Below are 25,203 nucleotides of genomic sequence, written 5' to 3'. Positions count from 1 at the left end.
ATTATTGTGATTGTATGATTCCACCAACTCCTCTGGCAATATGTTCAATATCAACCATTGACTGTGTAAAATAAACTTAGTCCTAGATCTGCTTTAAAATGATTTCTCTCGCATTAAACCTATTTACTCTTGTTTTTTATCGCCCTAGTAAGAGGAAAATGTTTTGGTAACTACCACATCTGTGGATCGTATAGAACTCGTACATTGTTCTATCTGGTCAGGCATTTGAAGCTGCTAATTCTCCACCACTCACTCATCAATAAAAATTGTGGAAGTGGTCTCTTGACTTCCCCTTTCTGAAATCAACGATCGGTTCCTTGGTCTTGTTGACATTGAGTGAGAGTTTATTGTTGTGGCACCACTTGACCAGGTTTTCCATCTCTCGTTGACCCATCCCTGGAGATTCAGCCAACTATACGGGTGGTGGGGCAAATTTATACATGGTATTAAAGTTATGCTTGGCCACACATTTCTGGGTGTAAAGAGAGTAGAGCAGGGAGATAAGCAAGCAGCCTGTGTTGATCGTCAATGAGGAAGAGATGCTGTTACCAACCTGCACTGATTGAGGTTTGCTGATGAGGAAGTCAAGCATCCGGTTGCAAAGAGAGGTAGAGGTAGAGTGGGCAGCACGGTGGCGCAGCGGTAGAGTTGCTGCCTTACAGCGAACGCAGCGCCGGAGACTCAGGTTCGATCCTGACTACGGGTGCTGTACTGTACGGAGTTTTACGTTCTCCCCGTGACCTGCGTGGGTTTTCTCCGAGATCATCGGTTTCCTCCCACAATCCAAAGACGTACAGGTTTGTTGGTTAATTGTCTGGGCAAATGTAAAAACTGTCCCTAGTGGGTGTAGGATAGTGTTAATGTGCGGGGATTGCTGGGCGGCGTGGACCCGGTGGACCGAAGGGCCTGTTTCTACGCTGTATATCTAAATCTAAATCTAGAGGCTCATGTCGTGGAGCTTGGTGATGAGTTTGGAGGGGATGATATCTTTGAATGCCGAGCTATAGTCAATGAACAGCAGTCTGGCATATGTGTTCCTATTATCCAGATGGTTACAGATTGACCTAGCATATGCCGTTGATCTTTTGTGGGGATAGACAAATTGAAGAGGGATCTCTTAGAAACTTACAAAATTCTTAAGGGGTTGGACAGGCTAGATGCAGGAAGATTGTTCCCGATGTTGGGGAAGTCCAGAACAAGGGGTCACAGCTTAAGGATAAGGGGGAAGTCTTTTAGGACCGAGATGAGAATGTTTTTTTTCACACAGAGAGTGGTGAATCTGTGGAATTCTCTGCCACAGAAGGTAGTTGAGGCCAGTTCATTGGCTATATTTAAGAGGGAGTTAGATGTGGCCCTTGTGACTAAAGGGATCAGGGGGTGTGGAGAGAAGGCAGGTACGGGATACTAAGTTGGATGATCAGCCATGATCATATTGAATGGCGGTGCAGGCTCGAAGGGCCGAATGGCCTACTGCACCTATTTTCTATGTTTCCCAGGCAGGAGTTGTTGCTGTGTGGTGATATGGGCATGTTGCATGTGTGAACAACAATGTGGTCGATGGAATACAATGCCGAAAAATGGGATTAGGGAATTAATGGTGCAAAAGGATATGGTAGTGACTTTCAGCAAAGATTTTGTATGAGGCCACATCTATCATGAAGGATCCTCACCATCTGGGCTGTGCTCTCCTCTTGCACTGGGAAGGAGGTGCCAAAACCTCAGTCCCTTACCACACGATTGAGGAACAGTTACAACCCCCACAATCCTAATCCTACTTGACAAAGGAAAACTTTGGACCAGCTTTTGCACGACCATGAAGTTTAAAAAAAAAAATATTTTGCACTAATGTCATTTTTTTGTTGTCTTTTTGTTTAACTGTCTTAGAACATAGAATATCGAACATAGGTACAGGGCAGGAACAGGCCCTTTGACTCACAGTCTGTGCTGAACATAATATTAAAAGAAACTAATCACAATCTTCCCACACACGTTCCAGATAGCTCCATTCCCTGCATATATATGTGCCTATCTAAAAGCCTCTTAAATGCCTCTATCATATCTACCTCCATCGCAACCCCTGTATTGTGGGCAATTTTATGTGTAATTGATCTTGTTTTGTCTTTTTTGTATGGGCCTGTGATGTGGATGTAAGATTTTCACTGTAGCTGTACCTCACCAGCCTTGTGTTTATACGGCAATAAATTTGACTCCATCCATACATGCAGCCGTTGACCTGCAAGATCAGGGTGAAAGCACTAGTAAAGTGGTGCAACTTCGACACTTATATTTGGGCCACCTGTTGTGAAATCTCTTGCACGGACTGATTATTGAGGGAGCGCATGAAGAGCTATTTGACAAGGAGGGATAAATGTTTGAGGGCAAATAGGATGGCCTGCATTAAGGAAACAGTAGAAATGCAAGGTTGAGGTTCATACAATGTGGGCTCTACCTTTCCTTGATCATCGTTGCCGCCTTTGATTTGTTCTATTCATACCTATTTGTTCCTTGTACCTTTTCATACCTCTAGGCTCCCTCTCCTCTGAGTCTCAGTCTGAAGAAGGGTCTCGACCCGAAACGTCACGTAGTATCAAACATCTTTTTGATAATTAAAGTTCTGTGAACCTGACATCGAAGGAAGGGTAATTATTGGGGAAAGTTCTGCTAAACAGAGTTAATCTACACTTGGAATAGTAGGGATTAATCAAAGATTGACTTTTTTTTAGAAGGAAGATCCTGTTTGATCAATTTGACTGAATTTTACAAAGTGTATCGATGAAGGCATGTAGTTGATGTTGCATAGACTTCATTAAGGCTTTTGACAAGGTTAGAGAACATGGGATTCAGAATAAATTTGGCAAGGAGGACAGGCTTTATGCTTGGTACCCTCAAAGTACTTACAAAATTATTTGGAATTTTCTTTATTGTCCACTAGTGCCTTCTTGGGCCTTGAGTCATCCTCCCAATAAGTTGTATACACATTGTACTTTCCTTACTCCTGTAGAGACTCTCCTGTTTTCTGTTACCTAACCAACCTCCCTCCACGTTATCTCTTTGGATAGGAAAGGTTTGGAGGGTTATTGCAAATGGGACAAGCTTAGATGTGGCATCTTGGTCAACATGGACGAGTTGGGTTGAATGGTCTGTTTCCCTGCTATATGACTCGATTAATTCTTCACCAATGTTGTGCAAAGGCTGGGGAAGAGGAAGTGGTATGTTGTCTAGTAGCAACACTGAGAAAGGAGGGAATGGAGAGGAGGTGAAAGGACACCACACCTGTATGCCTCTTGCCCCCTACTACATCCATGACATTTCATTGCTACTGCAATCCCTTATATCTGAATTAGATTTCACAAATATTTGGCCTGTTTATAGACTGGTTCCCGTTAATATTTTTGGTGGGCCTTTAGAAAAGAAAATACACTGTATTTCCCCCCCAGTTTTATTTTAAAAAGCATCACTGATACCCTTTTGGGGGGTGGGTGGAGGTGGTGCTGGGAACTGTTAGTCCTTCGCTAAAATGCTGCAGGTGAGTTTAATTTATTTACATTTTACACAACTAGATTGTCAATGTAGATGTTGATGCTGCGGGAGATGTTCAAATGAAATCAAATTAAAAAGAAAACTCGCAGAACAATGATAAACGCGAGAGATTTAGCAAAGTAATAAATATATATTGCAAAGTAATAAATATATATTGCAAAGTAATAAATATATAAATATATATTGCAAAGTAATAAATATATATTGCAAAGTAATACATATATATTGCAAAGTAATACATATATATTGCGAAGTAATAAATAAATATATATATATATATATTAAATGGAGCCGCCTTTTGCGTGTGACGAGAATTCGTCACAGCTGAGCGAAGCCCTATTGAGAACTGCTGAGATGTTGTTTTAAAATCTGATTAGCAGTGGAAGGGAACACGGACCGGCGCAGAGAGGCTCTCCCTGCAAAGCGTGGCCGATCCCCCAGGCCTCCCTGTCCCAGCGAGCTCCAGCTCCCAGTCCCGCGGACATCAGCCAGCGCAGGTAATGATATGTGAGGGTCTCTGTGTGACTGCGGACGCGCAGTAGGTCCTCACACTCCGGCAAGTCCTAACACCCAGGGCAGGGCGGGGGGAGGGGGAGGGAACGCCCATGGAGATTAATGAGGGGACAGTGTGTCCAGTGAGTGCAGGAAGAAACTGCAGGCAGATGCTGGTTCACACCGAAAATAGACACACAATAACTCAGCGGGCTATCTGGAGAGGCAGCATCTCTCTGCAGAGAAGGAATGGGTGCATCTGGGCCAAGTGGGAGGATCAGGAATGGGCAGGATGGGGGGGGGGGCATGGGAATGAATGGGGGTTCCTGGGGAGCAGGGAAAGGATGGGAATGAGCAGAGGGGTGGGAATGGTCAGGGGTGGGGGGTGTTTTAGACGAGGGTATCAATGGATAGAGGAGGGCATTTGGGGAGAGGCAGGTAATAGGCAGGGGTGGAGCATCTGAGGAGAGGGTGGGGATACGTAGGGGTGGAGCATCTGAGGAGAGGGTGGGGATACGTAGGGGTGGAGCATCTGAGAATAGGCCCAGGATGTGAAACCTGTTTGTTTCAGTTTGGTGCCACAAAGATTTTAAAATCCAGGAGGGGTTCCCATGATGATCTGTTTTTCAGAACCACTTGCTAGGCCTGTGCTACTCAGAACTTGCCACACAAATGGGATCAGGTGTGTCAGGGAAACATTGTTTTCTTAAGGGATGGAACTGCTGAGAATCTTGTTTTAGTGACATAGTGTACATTCATGCAGCAATTGAAACTCATGCGGTGAAATACATTTTGAAAGTGTGAAGGACAAGAATCGGGCTTCTTCAACACTGCAGACAGTAGTCTTGACTTGTTTGAGTGAGATTGAGGGATTTGGCTGATAATTAGTGAAGATTATATTTATTGCATGTGAAAATATAGTGATTTTTTCCTTCTCTTTCATATAATCCGTTAAATTCATGTTTCAATAGACAATAGGTGCAGGAGTAGGCCATTCGGCCCTTCGGCCCTTCGAGCCAGCACCGCCATTCAATGTGATCATGGCTGATCATTCTCAATCAGTACCCCGTTCCTGCTTTCTCCCCATACCCCCTGACTCCGCTATCCTTAAGAGCTCTATCTAGCTCTCTCTTGAATGTATTCAGAGAATTGGCCTCCACTGCCCTCTGAGGCAGAGAATTCCACAGATTCACAACTCTCTGACTAAAAAAGTTTTTCCTCATCTCTGTTCTAAATGGCCTACCCCTTATTCTTAAACTGTGGCCCCTGGTTCTGGACTCCCCCAACATTGGGAACATGTTTCCTGCCTCTAACATGTCCAACCCCTTAATAATCTTATACGTTTCGATAAGGTCCCCTCTCATCCTTCTAAACTCCAGTGTATACAAACCCAGTCGCTCCAGTCTTTCAACATAAACTTTTGAACTTAAAAAGGCACAAAGTACTGGAGTAACTCAGCGGATCAGGCAGCATCTCTGGAGAACATGGATAGGTGACGTTTCAGTCTGAAGAAGGGTCCCGATCCTTCTCGTAACCCATCCATTTGCTCCAGAGATACTGCCCGACCCGATGAATTACTCCAGCATTTTGTGTCTATCTTTGGTATAAAACTATTTTATTACCTACTGCCTGACCTGCTGAGTTACTCCAACAGTTTTTGTTCTTTTTCTGTAAACCAGCGTCTGCAGTTCCTTGTGTTTCCTTTTGAGTTAATTGTGCAGACTGAGTTGAGTGCAATGTGCAATTATCTCCAGAATTGTTCTTCTTGTTTGAACCCAGACAGTGAATATTATCAGGCTTTTCATCCATTTAGCGAATAATGCCTGAAAAATGATTTTTAGCAGAATATAGTGGAGTCGGAAAGCTGTAAGAACTTTAGTTTTCCTTCCTCGGTTAAGTTGTTGAGGTCCAGGGATAACAAGTGTTATAATAAACATTATTTTCTTTAATGATCTTTCAGTTACCTGCAAGTTTTGGTTTGTTGTCTTTTGGGGCTTTTCTTAATTTGCAGTTCATAAGGGCCAGGATACAATCAAAGGTATTTATTCACAAAATGCTGGAGTAACTCAGCAGGTCAGGCAGCATCTCAGGAGAGAAGGAATGGGTGACGTTTCGGGTCGAGACCCTTCTTCTGCTGCTCCCAAATCAATGCTGCTTTGATCAAATAGCAGTTCCACAACTCATTTGCACATTTTGAATGGTAATGGCTTGTGGCACATTGCCAAATGTCTTACTGGTTGCAGTGGCACCTGGGCAGCTATTTGTGGGCGAGCTGTTTGTTTTGTACGGCAGTGCTGCAAATCCTTACAAGGCGGAGAGACACAGCTGTGGCAAGTGGTTCAGATCAAAAGCCCCAGCACAAGCATGAAATCAGATCTGGGCCTCTTCTGGCGGTATATTTATCCATTGCACCAGTTGTGCAGGTGTGAGTGAGATGGACTGTGCCGACAACTGGCTGGCGGTTCTGGCCTAGCGCGGGCATCAGTATATCCCCCATACTTGAGAGTCCATGCCTGCCCATGGCAAACTGCAGAATATGCTGGAGGACAGATGAAGGCAGTGCAGGTAAGGTTTAAGATGAGAAAGTGAGACAGAGCCATTGGGGGATTTAAAGCACGAAGAAAATAACTAGAGTGAAAAGGGCCTATGAATTATCTTTGGCTAGTTGGATTAAAGAAAATCCCAAGACTTTTTATACATACATTAAAAACGAGAGGGTAACCCAAAAGAAGGTAGGACCAAAGGAGGGGATTTGTGTCTGGAGTCAGAGGATGCAGGTGAACTACTAAGCGAGTGTGATAACTCTGCATTTGTATTCACTGCAGAGGGCAGTGTGGAGCATACTAATATGCAAGGGCAGTTTTGGATCAACAGGAAGTGTTGTTGGGGCTCTTGAAGAACATTGAGATGGATAAATCTCCAGGGCCTGATGGGATCTATCCCACTAACACTATCCTACACACCAGGGACAATTTACATTTTATCAGTGAAGCCAATTCACACACGAGCCTATACATCTTTGAAGTGTTAAGCACCTAGAGAGAAAAGCACAGAAAGAACTGTGCGTGATGCGGGACAACTGGTGGGCGTGCAAAGCAGACGAGGTCTATCACTGTGCAGAGACAAACAATTCAAAATTGTTCTTTAATTCTCTGAAAGCAGTGTATGGCCCCTCCAAGCACAGTGCCACCCCTCCTCACATCAGACAGCACAGCCCTGCTCAAGGACAAAAGCAGCATCACTGAAAGGCCATCCTACTCAACAGACCCTCCACTCTTGATTCAGCCGCTGTAGACCACAGAAGCCGTCACTGGATGACCTTGACCCCCCCCCCCCCCAAACCCTGGGTGAAGTAACATAGAAACATAGAAAATAGGTGCAGGAGTAGGCCATTCAGCCCTTCGAGCCTGCACCGCCATTCAATATGATCATGGCTGATCATCCAACTCAGTATCCTGTACCTGCCTTCTCTCCATACCCCCTGATCCCTTTAGCCACAAGGGCCACATCTAACTCCCTCTTAAATATAGCCAATGAACTGGCCTCAACTACCTTCTGTGGCAGAGAATTCCACAGATTCACCACTCTCTGTGTGAAAAAAAACTTTCTCATCTCGGTCCTAAAAGACTTCCCCCTTATCCTTAAACTGTGACCCCTTGGTCTGGACTTCCCCAACATCGGGAACAATCTTCCTGCATCTAGCCTGTCCAACCCCTTAAGAATTTTGTAAGTTTCTATAAAAAAGCCATCGGCCAGACCAGTTCTGGGAAAGCACCAGGCATGGATGGAATCAACACGGAGCTCTACAAAGCAGCAAGTGGTTGAGATCAAAAGCTTCAGCACAAGCATGAAATCAGATCTGGGCCTCTTCTGGCGGTATATTTATCCATTGCACCAGTTGTGCAGGTGTGAGTGAGATGGACTGTGCCGACAACTGGCTGGCGGTTCTGTCGTAGCGCGGGGCCCGAGGCCCTGAATGCCTTCCACGCCATCCCGACTGGCATATGAGAGACTGAAATTATGCCCAACGAATTTCGGGATGCTCCCGTTGTTTCCTTGTTCAAAATAAAATAGATATCAAAGTGGCTTGTGTCTACTAACAAGGCATCTCCCTACGGTCTGTTGCTGGGAAGATATTGGCCAGAGTGATCCTCAACCGTCTGATCAGTGTGTCAGAAGAAGTGCCTGCCAGAGGCACAATGTGGTTCAGACCTGGTCGCAGCACTGTCCACATGGTCTTCACCGTAAAGGAAAAATGCATTGAGCAGAAGATGGACCTCTGCATTGTCTTCATCGACCTGATGGTGGCTTTTGACACGGTCAATCGCGAGGCTCTGTGCACCAGACACGCCGAGCACGGTTGCCCTCGAAAATCCGCCCATCTCATCCACCTTTTCTATGTTGGCGTGACGGGATCGGGACTGGTAAACGGTGACCTCTGCACCCTTCAACATCTCCAATGGAGTCAGACGGGGCTGCGTTCTCGCCCCAGTACTGTTCAACCTCTTTATCAGCTGTGTTCGGTGTCATGCCCTCCCTCGATCACGGGGTCTTCATTATATACCGACTCGACGGCTCTCTCTTTGATCTACATCTACTGCACGCCAAGACCGACGCTCTTGAACGCCTTGTCACTGACGCGCTCTTTGCGGATGATTGCGCCCTCGTGTCACACACGGAGTTTGACCTCCAATTTATCGTGTCCAGATTTGCAGATGTGGCACAGCTGTTTGGTCTCGATATCAGTGGCAGTAAACAAGTCCTCCACCAGCCAGCCCCAGGTTCTGCAGCCCCGCCACCAAGTGTACACACTGACAACACATAGCTGAAAACAGTGGCCGCTTTCAAGTACTTGGGCAGTGTGCTATCTTCTGATGGCTCGCTGACAAGGACGTATAGACCAGAATCAGCAAGGCCAGTCAAGCACTTGGTCGACTCCAAGCACGAGTGTTAAACCATCACAACATCAAGCTGCCAACTAGGCTGAAAGTCTACAAAGCTGCAGTACTCTCCAGCTTGCTCTACGGATGTGAAACATGGACCTTATACAGGAAACACATCGGCCAGCTTGAGAAATCCCACATGCGCTCTCTGCGGTCCATCATGGGCATTCGCTGGCAAGACATGGTGACCAAGGTGGAGGTGCTGGACTGGTCTGGTTTCACGAACGTCGAAGCAATGATCATGAAGGCCATGTGATCCGGATGGTTCAATCCCACATGTCACAGGGTCAAAGGAACCCAGGGAAACGCCCAAAGAAACGGTTCAAAGACTGCATCAAGGACCACCTCCAGCACGCAGGCCCAGCCCCAAAAGAACTGGAACCTCGTGCCAGTGACGGGACTGGCTGGCGTGCAACCGCTAGGAAGGCCGTCAGTAGTTTTGAAGGCAATCGCCGAAGCCGACTCGTTGGTGTCAGAGACAGGAGGAAAGCTGCAACCCTAAACCCCCCCCCCCACACAGCGGCCTTCATGTGCCCCCACTGCTCCCGTGTGCGTGGCTTGCACATCAGACCCGTGAAGCACACTCGATCCCACAGGACATGAAGCCGCACAACCATGGTATAGTTGCCCACGACTGGCCACAACCACCAAAGCCAATTAACCGTCAAACCTCTACATCTTTGGAGTGTGGGAGGAATCTGGAACACCTGGGGCAAACCCACGGCAGTCACATGGAGAATGCACAAACTCCGTACCGACTGCAAATGTAGTCAGGATGGAACCCGGGCCTCTGCAACTGTAAAGCTGCAAGTCTACTGCTGCGCCAGCATGCCTCACCAATAAATAGAGGCATCGGCCTGGATTTGAGAGTATTAACGATAAGAAGAGATGAGACTAACGGACTGTTTTCTCTGGAGCACTGGAGGTTGAGGGCAGACCTGCTAGAAGTATATGAAATCATGAGAGGCATAGATAGGGTAGACTGTACCTTTTCCCCAGGGTAGAAACACCAAAGACTAGAGGACATCGTTTTAAGATGAGAGGGGCAAAGTTTAATTGAGACGTTTGGGACAAATCTTTTACACAGAGGGTGGTGGGTGCCAAGAATGTGCTGTCATTGGTGGTGGTGGAGGCAGGTACTTCTAAGAGACGTTTTGATAGGCACATGGATATGCATGGATCAGAGGGCTGTGATCATGCGCAGACAGATGAGATGACTTTATAGGCACAAAGTGCTGGAATAACTCAACGGGTCTCTTGAGATTACTTTATCTTGGCATCATGTGTGGCACAGATATTGTGGGCTGACGATCCTGTGCCGCACTGTTCCAAGTTTCATGTTGCAGGTAGGTGTTTGAGGGTGGTAGCCAAACTTAAAAATAGCTTAGCTGACCTTTTTAGTTATTTTTCACTCGTTTTTTAATTAATGGAGAGCAATGTGTTTTCAATTTACTGTCCTTTAATATCTGATTTTTAAAATTTATATCAATTTATATCAATTGGGCGGCACGGTAGCGCAGCGGTAGAGTTGCTGCTTTACAGCGAATGCAGCGCCGGAGACTCAGGTTCGATCCTGACTACGGGTGCTGCACTGTAAGGAGTTTGCACGTTCTCCCCGTGACCTGCGTGGGTTTTCTCCGAGATCTTCGGTTTCCTCCCACACTCCAAAGACGTACAGGTATGTAGGTTAATTGACTGGGTAAATGTAAAAATTGTCCCTAGTGGGTGTAGGATAGTGTTAATGTACGGGGATCGCTGGGCGGCACGGACTTGGTGGGCCGAAAAGGCCTGTTTCCGGCTGTATATATATATATATGATGATGATGATGAAAGTTATTCCTCACCTTCTGATTCTATGTCATCTCCTGGGAGATGCAAAGATCAAGGGGGGAAAGAAAATAATTTCTCTCTTATTCCTCCCAAGCTCTGTTTTATTCTTTCTCACCCACTCTGTGTGAAATCAAGACTTATTACATTTACTCATATTATTCTCGCCCAGAATTCCCCAAAAAACCCTTTGCCTGCACTTGTTCAAGAGAGACACAAAAAGCTGGAGTTACAGGCAGCATCTCTGGAGAGCAGACGACACAAATTGCTGGAGTAACTCAGCGGGTCAGGCAGCATCTCTGGAGGACATGGATAGGTGATGTTTCACAGAGTGCTGGAGTAACTCAGCGGGTCAGGCAGCATCTCTGGAGAGAAGGAATGGGTGACGTTTCAGTTTGAGACCTGAGAGTTAGATCTTCAACTGAGAGTTAGATCTAGCTCTTAGGGCTAATGGTATCAAGGGGTATGGGGAGAAAGCAGGAACTGGGTACTGATTTTGGATGATCAGCCATGATCATATTGAATGGCGGTACTGGCTCGAATGGCCTACTCCTGCACCTATTTTCTATGTTTGTTATCTTTGCCTTCTGCAGTTTTATGCATTTTAAAACTTGATGTCTCTCAAAATTATTTTTGCTGTTATAATTTTCATGTTATCTTGGATTCTTGTGGGGAAATGAATGTGTAAAAAAACTTATCTTTTTATGTAGAGTTTGGAATTTCATGATGCCTTTCAGACACCTGACTCTCTCTTTGAGCAATCAATCGGAAGTGTTCGATCTGAAATATTGCAAGTAAGTACAGTAATGCATGCGTTGAGGAAAGAGCTTGCAATTTTAATGCACCTTTCACTTTGCGACCACATTTTAAAATGTGGTCATTGTTGTAACATGATGGCCAGTCTGTGTTTGCAAACTATATTGAGATGAACATCCAGATAACCTGTTTTTTTGGGATCACTTATGAGTTATTGACACTACTGGGTATTTAGTGGCACTACTGGGCATTTTAGAGAGAAATGTGTTTAATGGGAATGATCCCAGGAATGAGTGGGTTAGCATATGAGCGTTTGACAGAACTTAGCCTCTACTTGCTGGAGTTTCGAAGGATTGGGGGGTGGGGGGGGGGGGGGGTGGGGGGGGGAGAAGACATAATTGAAACTTAACGAATAGTGAAAGGCCTGGATAGAGTGTGAAGATGTTTCCACTAGCAGGAGAGTCTAGGACCGGAGGTCATAGCCTCAGAATTAAAGGACGTTCATTTAGGAAGGAGATGAGGAGGAATTTCTTTAGTCAGAAGGTGGTGAATTTGTGGCATTCATTGCCACAGAAGGCTGTGGTGGCAAAGTCAGTGGGTATTTTTAAGGGAGAGATAGATCAGCCATGATTGAATGGTGATCGACTTGATGGGCCAAATGGCCTAATTCTGCTCCTAATACTTATGAACTTATGGCTTATCTGAGAGATAGAACCTCTGATAATAGTTCCTCAGCACATGATTTGAGTGATGATCCATTTAAGCCCCTCGAGTGGATTTGAACCCATAGCTTCCTGACCTGCTCAACCAATCAACCAGTGCCAACAATTAATTGCTACTGCTCGGACATTCAACTTGTCCATACCTGATCCAAACATATCTTTACCAGACTATCACCACGCAGCTAATTTTCCCTCATCACCTATCTGGCCAGTTCGAAAAACCCAATGGTCTTAACTGAGATGAGGTATCTTGACCAGGTCTCTTCATGGATAAACTACTCAGTAACAAACTGGAAAAGCATATATATCTCCTTGGGCAAAGATTAGAAGGTACATTCTGACAAAATGAATGGAAAATACATTTTTGGATTAGAAATGGTGCCACTTCATGAAGTATTTTTATTCTCTTTTGCAGTTTGTATATGAAGGAAGGTGCACCGAAAAATCCATTAATAAAACCACAGGATTTGCCTCGGGGAAAGAATGCAACATTGGAGTTCTGCAATTCCCCAAACTCTAACATTGGCATCACCGGGATCTTGACATACCACTATGGGGAAACGGACTCTGGCTTTGCCATTTCTTTCCTAGTTCCCGTCTATCAGCAGGACATTCCTGAAATCTCCGTGTTCTGTTTGCGGCACCTGCCCAACGTCCAGAAGCCGGATTTGAATCGGGATTCTTTCAAACATCCGGATGCTGACCTCTATGTGGATATGATCAAGCATCCGATTAGCTCTGCCACTGGCAATGGTGTCTGTATCACTGGTTCTCCGATAACACCCATTCCCAACAGCAGACTTGCAATGACCATCACCGATGTCTAATATCTAGCCCCCATCTCCCCAACTTTCCTCTTCCCACCCCCTCCCTATCCCCGGCCCTTTTGCTCTGTGGTCAGTTCTCAAATAGATGGCAATTGGTACCAATCCCCAGCTGTGCTGGACGTATGGAGATACAGTCAAGTCCAGTACAGTTGGAATAAAGCTACGGTGGAAGGCAGAACAAACCTCAAATTATCTATGTGATTCTTTATAAATGTGTAATTAATTCACAATTCAGGCACAGATTAAATGAGTAATAGTGGAATTCCTTTTCTTTAAAAAAGATTACAGCCATTTGATCTTCAATTTACATTTAAACAGCAATCCCAAAATGCAGGCTGTGTGGGAAGTGCAAATTCCCTGGTCCGAGCTTGCAGTGGCTCGATCAGTGGTTGTCTTAGTGTGTTTGTGTGGCTTTCTTGGTACTGTGAGATTTCACCAGAAATTAACATGGGAGTTGGTGCACTTTTACAAGTAAACCCTTGGTCACTTGCTTTTCCTACTGTGCTCCAAATTCCCGTCAATTGTGCATCGATAATCGCAGTTAGCAATCCAAAAAGTTAACATTATTAACAGATTTAGAGTAAAAAAATGCTAAAAGGTTGTTTTACTACATTGCACCTGGGGAATTAATTCCTTTAAACATAATCTTACAGGCGTGACAGAAGTATGGTTGCAAGATGCCCAGGAGTCGGTGCTCAGTATTCTAATAGCGATACAGTGTTCCAAAAGAGTGGGCCAAAAAGGAAAGCGGGCTTGTTAATTAAGAAAGGCATCGTGGCTATGTTGAGTGGTGATATCGATGCAAGATAGATATAGATGTGGAATTAGTAAGGGTGGAAATGATGAATAGCAGGTCAAAGAAGTATAAGAAAATAACTGCAGATGCTGGTACAAATCGAAGGTATTTATTCACAAAATGCTGGAGTAACTCAGCAGGTCAGGCAGCATCTCGGGAGAGAAGGAATGGGTGACGTTTCGGGTCGAGACCCTTCTTCAGTCTGAAGAATGATCTATTGATTATAATCTCTTCATTGAATGGACAACCAAACTGGCAAGCCATTGAAGAATAATTTGTGAAGTACTTCAGAGATTGCTTAGTGGAGTAGTCCATTATGGAACCAATGTATGGATATCATTTGATGTGCTCATCCATAATCAGGAAGGATTAATTACAAGTTCTTGTGGTTTAGGATCACATAACAAGCAGTGACAACGACATGGTTGAATTTTAGATTCAATTTTTGAGGAACGCCCCAGGTTCAAAACACGTCTTCAATTTAAGCAATGGTAGGGTTGTCCAGAGTGGACTGTACACATAAGCTGAGTTAGCTCATAGCTAAGCAGTAGCGGATATTTAAACAGCACAGTGGTAGAGTAGCTGCCTTACCTGAGACCTGGGTTCGATCCTGACAAGGATGCTGACTGTACACAGTTTGTATGTTCTCCCTGTGACCACGTGGATTTTCTCCAGATGGTCCTGTTTCCTCGAACATTCTAAAGACATGTATTTTTGTCGGTTAATTGGCATCTGTAAATTAGCCTTAGTGAATAGGATGCAAAACTGGAAAAGATGGAACGAGTGTATGGGCAATTGTTGGTCGGTGTGGACACGGTGCACCAAAGGGCCTGTTTTCATGCTGTATCTCTAAACTAAGCACATTCATAAAGCTCAACAAAAATGTAATCCAACTAAAATGAATGATTCCATGATAAAGATGTACCTTCTCTGGTTAATAAAGGAGGTCAAGAATAATATTAAATCAAAAACCAGAAAAAAAACCAAAGTGGTGAGGGCCATTGGAAGAACAGGCTGGATTTTTTTTCAAGAACTATTAGCAAACGACTGACTAACTCATAAAAAGGAAAATGTATCTTAAGAGAAAATCTGCAAGTAATATTGAAATGAAGAGTTGAAGTTTCAATGGTTATATAAAAAGGAAGAGTGAGGTTAAGGTTAGTTTAAGACATCTGCACAATGAGGCTGGGAAATTAGTAACAGAAAACAAGACAATGGCAGACACTGATTTTGGTTTTTTGCATTATTCTTCACTATAAGGACACTGCATATATCATAACAGATGAGGTTGTTTTCAATAACTTGGAAGAACTAGTAAAAATCATTGAAGATTGAGGAAAAACCTCATGGGACTGAAGGACCAAATCACCAGGACATGATTGACTGCATCCAAGGGTTTTAGAGGAATTGGCTACAAAGACAGTGAATCATTTGTTGACGTTTTTCCAAAACCTACTGAATTACAGGAGTGTACCAGTTGATTGGAAAACAGCAAATGTGACTCCCTTGTCAAGAAGGGAGGAAGACAAAAGGATAAAAACTATAACTTAATTAGTTTAACATCTACTGTAATTTAAATGATAAATTCAATAATCAACGAAGGTATAGCTAATCATTTTAGGAAGCTAAACTTAATCAAACCATGTTAACATGATCTGATGAAAGGCAAAACTTGTTTGACAATTTTACTTGAGTTTGACATTGGAACAATTAGAGTACCTTACCTATTCAGGTTCCTGTCTAAATGCCACTCAACTGCAATGATAGCATTTTATTCCTCCTTCTTTAGCAAAAGGTTCTAGATATCAACCACTCTCAGTGTAAAATACTTTAAGTCTGAAGAACGGTCTCGACCAGAAACTTCACCAATTCCGTTTCTCCAGAGATGCTGTCTGACCCGCTGAGTTACTCCAGCTTTTTGTGTCTATCTTCGGTTTAAACCAACATCCATCCTGTGTAGGTCCATCGCACACATCACCTCCCCAGGCACTTTCCCCTGCAATCACAGGAGATGCACCACCTGTCCCTTTACCTCCCCCCTCGACTCCATCCAAGGACCCAAACAGTGTTTCCAGGTGAGGCAGAGGTTCACCTGCACCTCCTCAACCTCATCTATTGTATCCGCTGTTCCAGATGACAACTTCTCTACATCGGCGAGACCAAATGCAGGCTCGGCGATCGCTTCGCTCAACACCTTCGCTCAGTCCTCCTTAACCAACTTGATCTCAAGGTGGCTCAGCACTTCAACTCCCCCTCCCACTCCCAGTCCGACCTTTCTGTCATGGGCCTCCTCCATTGTCATAGTGAAGCCCACCGCAAATTGGAGGAACAGCACCTCATATTTCGCTTGGGCAGCTTACACCCCAGTGGTATGAAATTCTAACTTTAGATAGCTCCTCTGTCCCTCTCTTCCCCTCCCCCTTCCTAGTTCTCCCACCAGTCTTCCTATCTCCAACTATATCCTTTCTTTATCCCGCCCCCTCCCCTGACATCAGTCTGAAGAAGGGTCTTGACCTGAAACGTCACCCATTCCTTCTCTCCTGAGATGCTGCCTGACCCGCTGAATTACTCCAGCTTTTTGTGATACATCCGACACAAGAATATCGTGCAGTTGGATGCAGTCCAAAAGAGATTCACAGGGGTAATTCCTCGAATGAAGAGATTGTTCTATGAAGAGAGGCTGGACAGGTTGGGCCTGTATTCTTTAAAATGTTTAAAAGAAGGGTAGATTTTATTGAAACATACTGTATAAGATCCTAAGGGGGGGATGACTGGGTAGATGTGGAATTATTTTCACTTGTGGGCGAATCTCAAACAAGGGGTAGCTTCAACATAATGGGAAACTCATTTAAAACTGATATTTGTAGAATGGGTGAAGAATTTTTGTATTCTATACCTATTCATTAGGGATATTTAAAGTGACGTTGATAAGTTTTTGAAAGCTCAGTGGGTTGAAGGCACAGTGGAGGAGTAGAGGCCTGGGATAGATCAACAATAGGTGTGAGGGGTAAGATGACATAGTCCAGCTCCCATTTTCTCATGTGAATGTGTTCTTGGAGTATATTAAGCCTGGCATTTTAGTGCTCCTCCCTAAATGACTCACTTTGCATGGCATATTGCACTAACATTGGTAAATATTCATGCTCTGTTTACAATGATTCATATTTAAAATAACAAACAAGTAATACTTTTAAATTAATTTAATTGAAGTGGGTATGGATAACTGTTGATGGAGAAGTGAGATTTGGCTTTCGGACGTCAAATCTGAAAGCTACCAGAGGGATTTCAATCAAAAGGTCTTGTCTGACTTTGTTGAAGTTAACCAGCGAGATGCCTGATTTCACTGTCATCCTCCACAGGGGCAATGCGATGCTTCAGCGGCATGGCTGAAGCTGGATCCAGACCCCAGGCTAAAGTGTGTTCTGAAAGCTTGGGTTGACCCAAACGGAATTTAAAAGTATGAGAGGAGATCTTATCGAAACGTATAAGATTATTAAGGGGTTGGACACGTTCGAGGCAGGAAACATGTTTCCAATGTTGGGGGAGTCCAGAACAAGGGACCACAGTTTAAGAATAAGGGGTAGGCCATTTAGAACTGAGACGAGGAAAAACTTTTTCAGTCAGAGAGTTGTAAATCTGTGGAATTCTATGCCTCAGAAGGCAGTGGAGGCCAATTCTCTGAATGCATTCAGGAGAGAGCTAGATAGAGCTCTTAAGGATAGCGGAGTCAGGGGGTATGGGGAGAAGGCAGGAACGGGGTACTGATTGAGAATGATCAGCCATGATCATATTGAATGGCGGTGCTGGCTCGAAGGGCCGAATGGCCTTCTCCTGCACCTATTGTCTATTGTCTATTGACCCTGCTGTAGACACCTGGGTTAGGAGCTCTGCAGGCCCTGGAAATAGTCTGAAGATGGGTTCCGACCTGGAACATCACCTATTTATGTCCTCCAGGGATGCTGCCGACCTGGAACAACACCTATCTATGTCCTCCAGGGATGCTGCCTGACCCGCTGAGTTACTCCAGCATTTTTTTTGTCTTTCTCTGAAAGTAGTCATCTTCCTACACAAGATGGCAATGATTCAATGAGGAATGACCAACATCTTGAGTGTGCTTTTGAAAATAATTATATTATCAAAGAGAGATTATTAATAAATATTCCAGTGAGGTGAGATGTGAGGAATTGGCAAAATGACATGATGTTTGAGTTTTGAGATTTGATTTGCTTTGCTGTTGATAAAAATTAATTGTCCACTTTTAATAAAGTTTGGATTTGGTACTATCAGAGTGCGATATATATCTATTTTACTTAGATTATTTTTTGTCTAGTTTGGATGAGAAACATTTCTGGAAAACCTGCATCAACACTGGGCAACTGAGGAATGAAGAGTAATGTATTTAATTCTAAACAAGGAAATTGATTATATTTAACAGAGGAAAGCTGTGATGAACGTGAACCGCTTTGCAATGTTATTTTCCATTTCCACAATCTTTCTGCTAAACTGTATTTTATATTGCTAATCAAGTTAAGATGGAATAAATCTAAAATTAAATCTGGGAGAGTGTAGATTAGTGTAATGGTGTCACTCATGTTATGTGTCACGCTTTTGTAGTTACTCCCCTTTAGCTTTTGAGTGACCACTGCTTGCGGGATTCGGGTTAGTGTAAGTGGAACGTGCAGGCGTGAGGTCGTGCTTGCTATGTAGTTAATAAAGTCTTTGAATCGTTATCCAGGTGTAAGGCTTCTGTTGCAACCTGGATTGAACCTCCTCCGGTGGAAACACTTATGGGACCAAAGCCCGATTGGCTACAGGCACTGGGGCACGGGTTTGCCTTGACAATAAACGTTGAGCAGGTGAACCCAAGATGGGGTCATGGGAGATGTTGGAGGCGTGGGTTCGTATCCCACTTCTGAATGTCGTGGTGACCGTATAATAACAAAAGCCTTACACCTGGATAATGATCCAAAGACTTTATTAACTACATAGCAAGCACGACCTCACACCTGCACGTTCCACTTACACTAACCCGAATCCCGCAAGCAGTGGTCACTCAAAAGCTAATGGGGCGTAACTACAAAAGCGTGACACATAACATGAGTGACACCATTACACTAATCTACAGAGAGACCCATATTTATTCCAATGATTCATGAATCATGATCCCTCAGGACAAGCTCAGTGATGTTTGAAAATCCCAATCAATTAGGGTAAGAAGGTTTTTCATTGGCATGTAAAACTTTCACTGGCTTGAATTGCGAACTTAGCTCCTAGATAAGCACATTTGGGTTTTCATCCTGCTCATTTTCTGCTGATTCTGCAAGGTGTCTTTTAAGTTGTGCCATATTAGGTTGAATTATTACAGGTACCAACTTGATGTCACCAGGCGCGATCATTGGTAAGAGCAAATTAAAGTGAACGAGATGGTGTAGTGCCAAGAGTTGTTTTAGTGTGATATATTTTTGGCTGCTGAATTTCTCACCTGACATCAAGAGGTTAATTTGTATGAACATTTGTGAGAATTGGGACCGGCAAAGTCAGAATCTATGCCTCAGAAAGGAAAGGCAGCTTGTTGGAAGTTAATAAAAATATAGGATCTAAGCACAGAATTTAAACCTAAGTACATTGCACATTGTAAAAATATTCACTTAAAATGAAGATGAACTCAATCAGACATTGAGAAATAAGTTCCAGAATTTGTTGATCTGTGATTGGAACTGTTCTAGATTAGGCATGGTCTTAATGAATGGGCAGATCAAGTTTGATGGGCCTTATGGTCTACATCTGCCCCTATTTTCTATTTCTTATCATTTGTAAATAAGTTGTGTGTGGTCTGAATAAAGAAAAGCTTTTTGATTTTATTTTTGTCTTGGGACACACTGCGAACTGTGTTTGTGCAGTAATCAACCAGACCCAGAACTTTAAAGTCGGTCTCAAATCTTGCAGAAAATAAATGTTGATTTGGTCTTCTGGGAAATATTGAATGGAGAAGTTAAAGTGAAATAATTCTGATATGCATTTTTGTACAATATTTGTTATCTGTCTCTTTGGAAGTACTCTACTTAACTCACTGTAACAGTAAAGGGAAACCTCTGTTACTTGATTATGAACCCATGCAAAAAGCATTCAAGAATTTGAATTATACTTAGTTCCCACCCTGTTCACTTTCTAATCCAGCATATTTCACATTTATTATTTGTAATAATCTTTTATTTTTAACTTTTGGAGATCTTTTTTTCACTTTCTTGCCCTGAACACCCGTCCATTTTGCCATGGATTTGCAGGGCAGATAGGGGGAATTGGGGTGAGAAAGTATAATGAGCTCAAAGCAACTGAAGGTCTGAAGAAGGGTCTCGACCAGAAACATCACCCATTCTTCCTTCTCTCCAGAGATGCTGCCTGTCCCGCTGAGTTTCTCCAGCAGTTTGTGTCTATCTTTAAGTTTTTAATTAAATTGATTGTAAATTCAATCAAATACCATATTTTTCAATTAAGAGGAGACGGGTCATTTAAGATCTCCACGCAGAGGTGTTTGGATGAGTATATTAATCCAGAGAGTTGAATAGGCAAGTTAGGAATCATTGTTCATGCATTTCCTCCAGCCACTTGTGCTTAAATAGTTTCTCTAACTGGATTATGAAGGAAAACCTGCATTGTGCAACACTCTGCACCAACCGTGCTGCAGGACCACAGTGGCTGGAATTATGTCCGCCTTAGTCCAATGGCTAACATTTAAACATCAAACTGATGCAGATCCTTTCTGCAGTTTGGCTATAGCCTGTTCAGTACAACCCCCGAGTATACTCGGGTCATGGCCAATAGTGAAAACAAACCTTGGCAGTCAACAGGTTAATGTACATTGTCATGTGTAAATATTATTTTAAGTCCAATGTCTTTCACAGAGGGATGATTTAAGAAAATGAGCATGAAGAATAAAAATGGGAGGAGGGCGTTGTGCCATTGCCAAGGTTTCCTCTAATTCCACTTCTGCTAAGATACCAAACCAGCTGTGTGTTTGAGGTGGTTAACTGACCCACAGATCAGGAACCCGCCCGAGGGCTCGGCGGAGTCCGCCCATGGGCCCGTGGTTGGCGGGACCTCGCTCGAAGGATCTTTGGTTGTGGGACCGGGAACCGGCCCGAAGGCTCGGCAGACGGTGTAACCGGGGGAGAGCTGGAGAAGTCGGACGCGAGGAGCAAGGACCGGCAGGAGGATGAGCTGGGCTAATGCCACCCGCGCCTTAAAGGTACGGTGCAGGAGGCACCCCCGGGACGCAAAGATGAGCGGACGAGGAGAGGAGAGGAGAGCGACGTCGGATCGCGGGAACTGCTCCAGTACATGGAGCGGTGGGTGGGCCGACGAGACTTTGAACTTTGAATATTGTCGCCAAAATGGCGGTGCCCGCATGTGTAAACATAGAAACATAGAAAATAGGTGCTGGAGTAGGCCATTCGGCCCTTCGAGCCTGCATCGCCATTCAATATGATCATGGCTGATCATCCAACTCAGTAACCTGTACCTGCCTTCTCTCCATACCCCCTGATCCCTTTAGCCACAAGGGCCACATCTAACTCCCTTTTAAATATCGCCAATGAACTGGCCTCAACTACCCTCTGTGGCAGAGAATTCCACAGATTCACCACACTGTGAAAAAAAACGTTCTCATCTCGGTCCTAAAAGACTTCCCCCTTATCCTTAAACTGTGACCCCTTGTTCTGGACTCCCCCAACATCGGGAACAATCTTCCTGCATCTAGCCTGCCCAACCTCTTAAGAATTTTGTACGTTTCTATAAGATCCAGATAATCCATAATATTTGGATCCATAATATATGTAAAATGAATCTCACTGCGCAGTTGCATATGTGACAAATAAAACACGATTGGATGAGTGAACCTCAGCTGATCTTCTGCCTGCCCATGTTTTCCCTTTTGGAGAGGAGCTATAGTTAGTTCTATAATTAGATACATACAGAGGTCCCTTGGAGGATGTTTCTCTGGAGAGATTTAAGGTGCTCTATAGAGAGTGCGCTAACTGGCAGCATCACGATTGGTTCAGAAAGTGAAACGCCCAGGAACTAAGGAGACTACAGAGAATGGGAGACATTGCCCAGTCCATCATTGCCCAGTCCATCATTGCCCAGTCCATCATTGGGCTTTATTCTTGCTATTGAGGGCGTGCAGCATAGGTTTACTAGGTTAATTCCCAGAATGGCGGGACTGTCGTATGTTGAAAGACTGGAGCGACTAGGCTTGTATACACTGGAATTTAGAAGGATGAGAGGAGATCTTATCGAAACATATAAGATTATTAAGGGGTTGGACACGTTAGAGGCAGGAAACATGTTCCCAATGTTGGGGGAGTCCAGAACAAGGGGCCACAGTTTAAGAATAAGGGGTAGGCCATTTAGAACTGAGATGAGGAAAAACTTTTTCAGTCAGAGAGTTGTGAATCTGTGGAATTCTCTGCCTCAGAAGGCAGTGGAGGCCAATTCTCTGAATGCATTCAAGAGAGAGCTGGATAGAGCTCTTAAGGATAGCGGAGTCAGGGGGTATGGGGAGAAGGCAGGAACAGGGTACTGATTGAGAATGATCAGCCATGATCACATTGAATGGCGGTGCTGGCTCGAAGGGCCGAATGGCCTCCTCCTGCACCTATTGTCTATTGTCTATTGCCCAGTCCATTACTGCCCAGTCCATCACTGCCCAGTCCATCATTGCCCTGTCCATCATTGCCCAGTCCATCATTGCCCAGTCCATCACTGCCCAGTCCATCACAGATGCTGTCTCCCCCACCATTGGAGGGACCTATAGGAAGAGCTGCCTCAAAAAGGCCGTCAAATGTCATCAAAGACACATCACTCACTGGCCACACTCTCATTTCATGATTTTGTTGGGGAACAAGGTACAGGATTGATTTGAAAGCCATGACCAACAGATCCTAGCAACCACCAGGCTCTTGAACACGAAACAACACTAACCTCGGCGACGATGAATTTCGGTGAAATTTGTCTTTGATTGCACCACAGACACTGATTTTGCACTATTAAGGTTAATTTATAGGATTATGGATTACTATATATTTATCTGTGTGCTATTCAGCTGCAGTAAGTAGAATTTCATTGTTCCTTTGCTGGTAGGTATGACAATGAAAGACTCTTGCTTCTTAAGCACCAGTTTGGAACTCTTTTGAATGGAATCCTCTCTTTGCCTTCGGAAGTGACTTGGTTATGAAAGTCTAAAGGAAATAACCTGACAGTATCTGCGGAAAGAAAACCAATTAATGTTTCAGCTTGAAGGCCCTTCATAAGAACTGGGAAAGAAAGAAATTGCCCTCCCTAACCTTCCCTCTGTTCCCACAGATGATGCCTGACCCTCTCAGTTACTCCAGCATTTTGTATCTATGCCATAAACCAGCATCTGCAGTTCCTACACAAGTGAGAAATAAGTTGGGTTTAAGCTCCAGAGGTAGGGGACAGGGTAGGACAAGGAGATGGGGGTCAGTGTTGCTGTGGTGATGAGCAACCTGGTTGGTGGATTAAGAACAGCAGTTGGAAAGAGCGAGAGAAAACAAATGGAAACATGTTCCCATTTTCTTACAGATGCTGCTTGACCTGCTGGGTGTTTCCTGCAAGTTCTCTTTTTATTTCAGCTACGCTGTACCTGTGGAGGATTTGAGATAGATGGTAGAGAATTGTCACTGGATGTTGCCAGTTTACATATGAGGCGACCAGCAGATGATGTGGCCAATAACCAAACTTAGATGAAGTAAAGGTTGGGACGAGAATAGACTGTTGACCAACCGTAGAAGTAATGATTTAAAGATAACAAGCAAAGCCATTTTTGTGGATGTTCTGAGTTTGATTATATAGATAAGAGTGGAGCCAAATGTACTTTGATGTGCGTTAGTGTGAGAGAAAATGTGGAAACCTGATTGGAAGAGTTTAATTTGAAGTTAGACACAAAATGCTGGAATAACTCAGCGGGACAGGCAGCATCTCTGGAGAGAATGTTTCTGGGTGATGTTTCGGGTCCGAAGACCCTTCTTCAGACTGATGTCAGGGGAGTGGGCGGGACATAGATAGAATGTAATCGGAGACAGTAAGACTGGTGGGAGAACTGGGAAGGGGGAGGGGATGGAGACAGAGGGAAAGCAAGAGCTATTTGAAGTTAGAGAAGTCAATGTTCATAGTGCTGGGGTGTAAGCTACCCAAGCGAAATACAAGGTGCTGTTCCTCCAATTTGCGCTGGGCCTCTCTCTGACAATGGAGGAGGCCTGGGACAGAAAGGTCAGATTGGGAATGGGAGGGGGAGTTAAAGTGCTGGGCAACCGGGAGATCAGGTAGGTTAAGGCGGACTGAGCGGAGGTGTTCAGCGAAACGATCGCCGGGCCTACGCTTGGTCTCGCCCACACGTGAAAGAGTTTAATTATGGGCTGTCAGGAAAGATGTGCCTGTGCATCAAATTTGGAGAACTGAGAGAGTTTGAAGTTAGGCCAGACTGGGTGTAGGGAGAGGTTTTACGGAAGGAGCATTGGACCTGGTTCATAAACTAAATGAGGTTCATGTATGCAGAGAGGAAGCAATGCACAACATCACTGAGAGGGGTTGGTGATCATGGGACCTGAACACTGTGGCTGTGACCACTGTTGCTAAAGGAATCCAACAGCTTTCAGTTGCTACCAAGCACGTTAGTCCTAGACTTTGTGGACACATTATTAAATCCAAGCGGACTGGAATGACTATTGACTTCAGAATAACTTCTGAATGGCAGGTCTCTGTGATTGTCTGGAATATGCCTCATTTTGGCATTGTTACCCATGCTGCAAATGTAACTTCGGGACACAACTGAGAAATTTAGGATGACAAGTGTTCTCAGAATGTACTCCCAGATGATCAATCTTCATCCATTTAATTCTGCAAAATGTTTTTTTGTGCGGTGACTTTGAAAGCCCCAGCAGGTGGTGCTGTTGTCAATGACATCTGCTTAGCAACTGTCCCATTGGGCGACACGGTGGCTCAGCGGTAGAGTTGCTGCCCTGCAGCGCCAGAGACCCGGGTTCGATCCTGACTTCGGGTGCTGTCTGTGCGGAGTTTGTACGTTATCCCCATGACTGCATTGGGTTTCTCCAGGTGCTCTGGTTTCCTCCCACACTCCAAAGACTTGTAGGTTAATTGGCTTCAGTTTAAAAAAATGTAAATTGTCCCTAATGCGTAGGATAGTACTAGGATCGCTGGTCGGTGCGGACTCGGTGGGCCGAAGGGCCTGTTTCCGCGCTGTATCTCTAAACTAAACTGAATAC

General features: G+C 44.3%; 1 protein-coding gene across 1 annotated transcript; it reads left to right on the top strand.

The window, feature by feature from the left end:
- The first annotated feature begins 680 nt into the window (after positions 1-680).
- On the top strand, positions 681-18,463 carry LOC144605397 (uncharacterized). The gene is made up of 4 exons (XM_078420580.1): positions 681-797; positions 3,918-4,037; positions 11,513-11,596; positions 12,696-18,463. Exons 3-4 carry the CDS (start codon positions 11,526-11,528, stop codon positions 13,105-13,107), a joined length of 483 nt encoding a protein of 160 aa, XP_078276706.1. The 5' UTR covers positions 681-797; positions 3,918-4,037; positions 11,513-11,525; the 3' UTR covers positions 13,108-18,463.
- Positions 18,464-25,203: the final 6,740 nt, after the last annotated feature.

Source organism: Rhinoraja longicauda, chromosome 24, assembly GCF_053455715.1.
Source record: "Rhinoraja longicauda isolate Sanriku21f chromosome 24, sRhiLon1.1, whole genome shotgun sequence".
NCBI lineage: Eukaryota > Metazoa > Chordata > Chondrichthyes > Rajiformes > Arhynchobatidae > Rhinoraja > Rhinoraja longicauda.
Note: the sequence above shows the minus strand (reverse complement) of the source record. Positions and strands in the feature narration are given on the sequence as shown.

What these genes read in the sequence shown, in the direction of transcription:
- LOC144605397 (XM_078420580.1), top strand. Translation starts at nt 11,526, where the DNA reads ATGATGCCTTTCAGACACCTGACTCTCTCTTTGAGCAATCAATCGGAA. An exon ending in TTCGATCTGAAATATTGCAA is followed by an intron (nt 11,597 to 12,695) that starts GTAAGTACAGTA and finishes TCTCTTTTGCAG; the next exon opens with TTTGTATATGAAGGAAGGTG.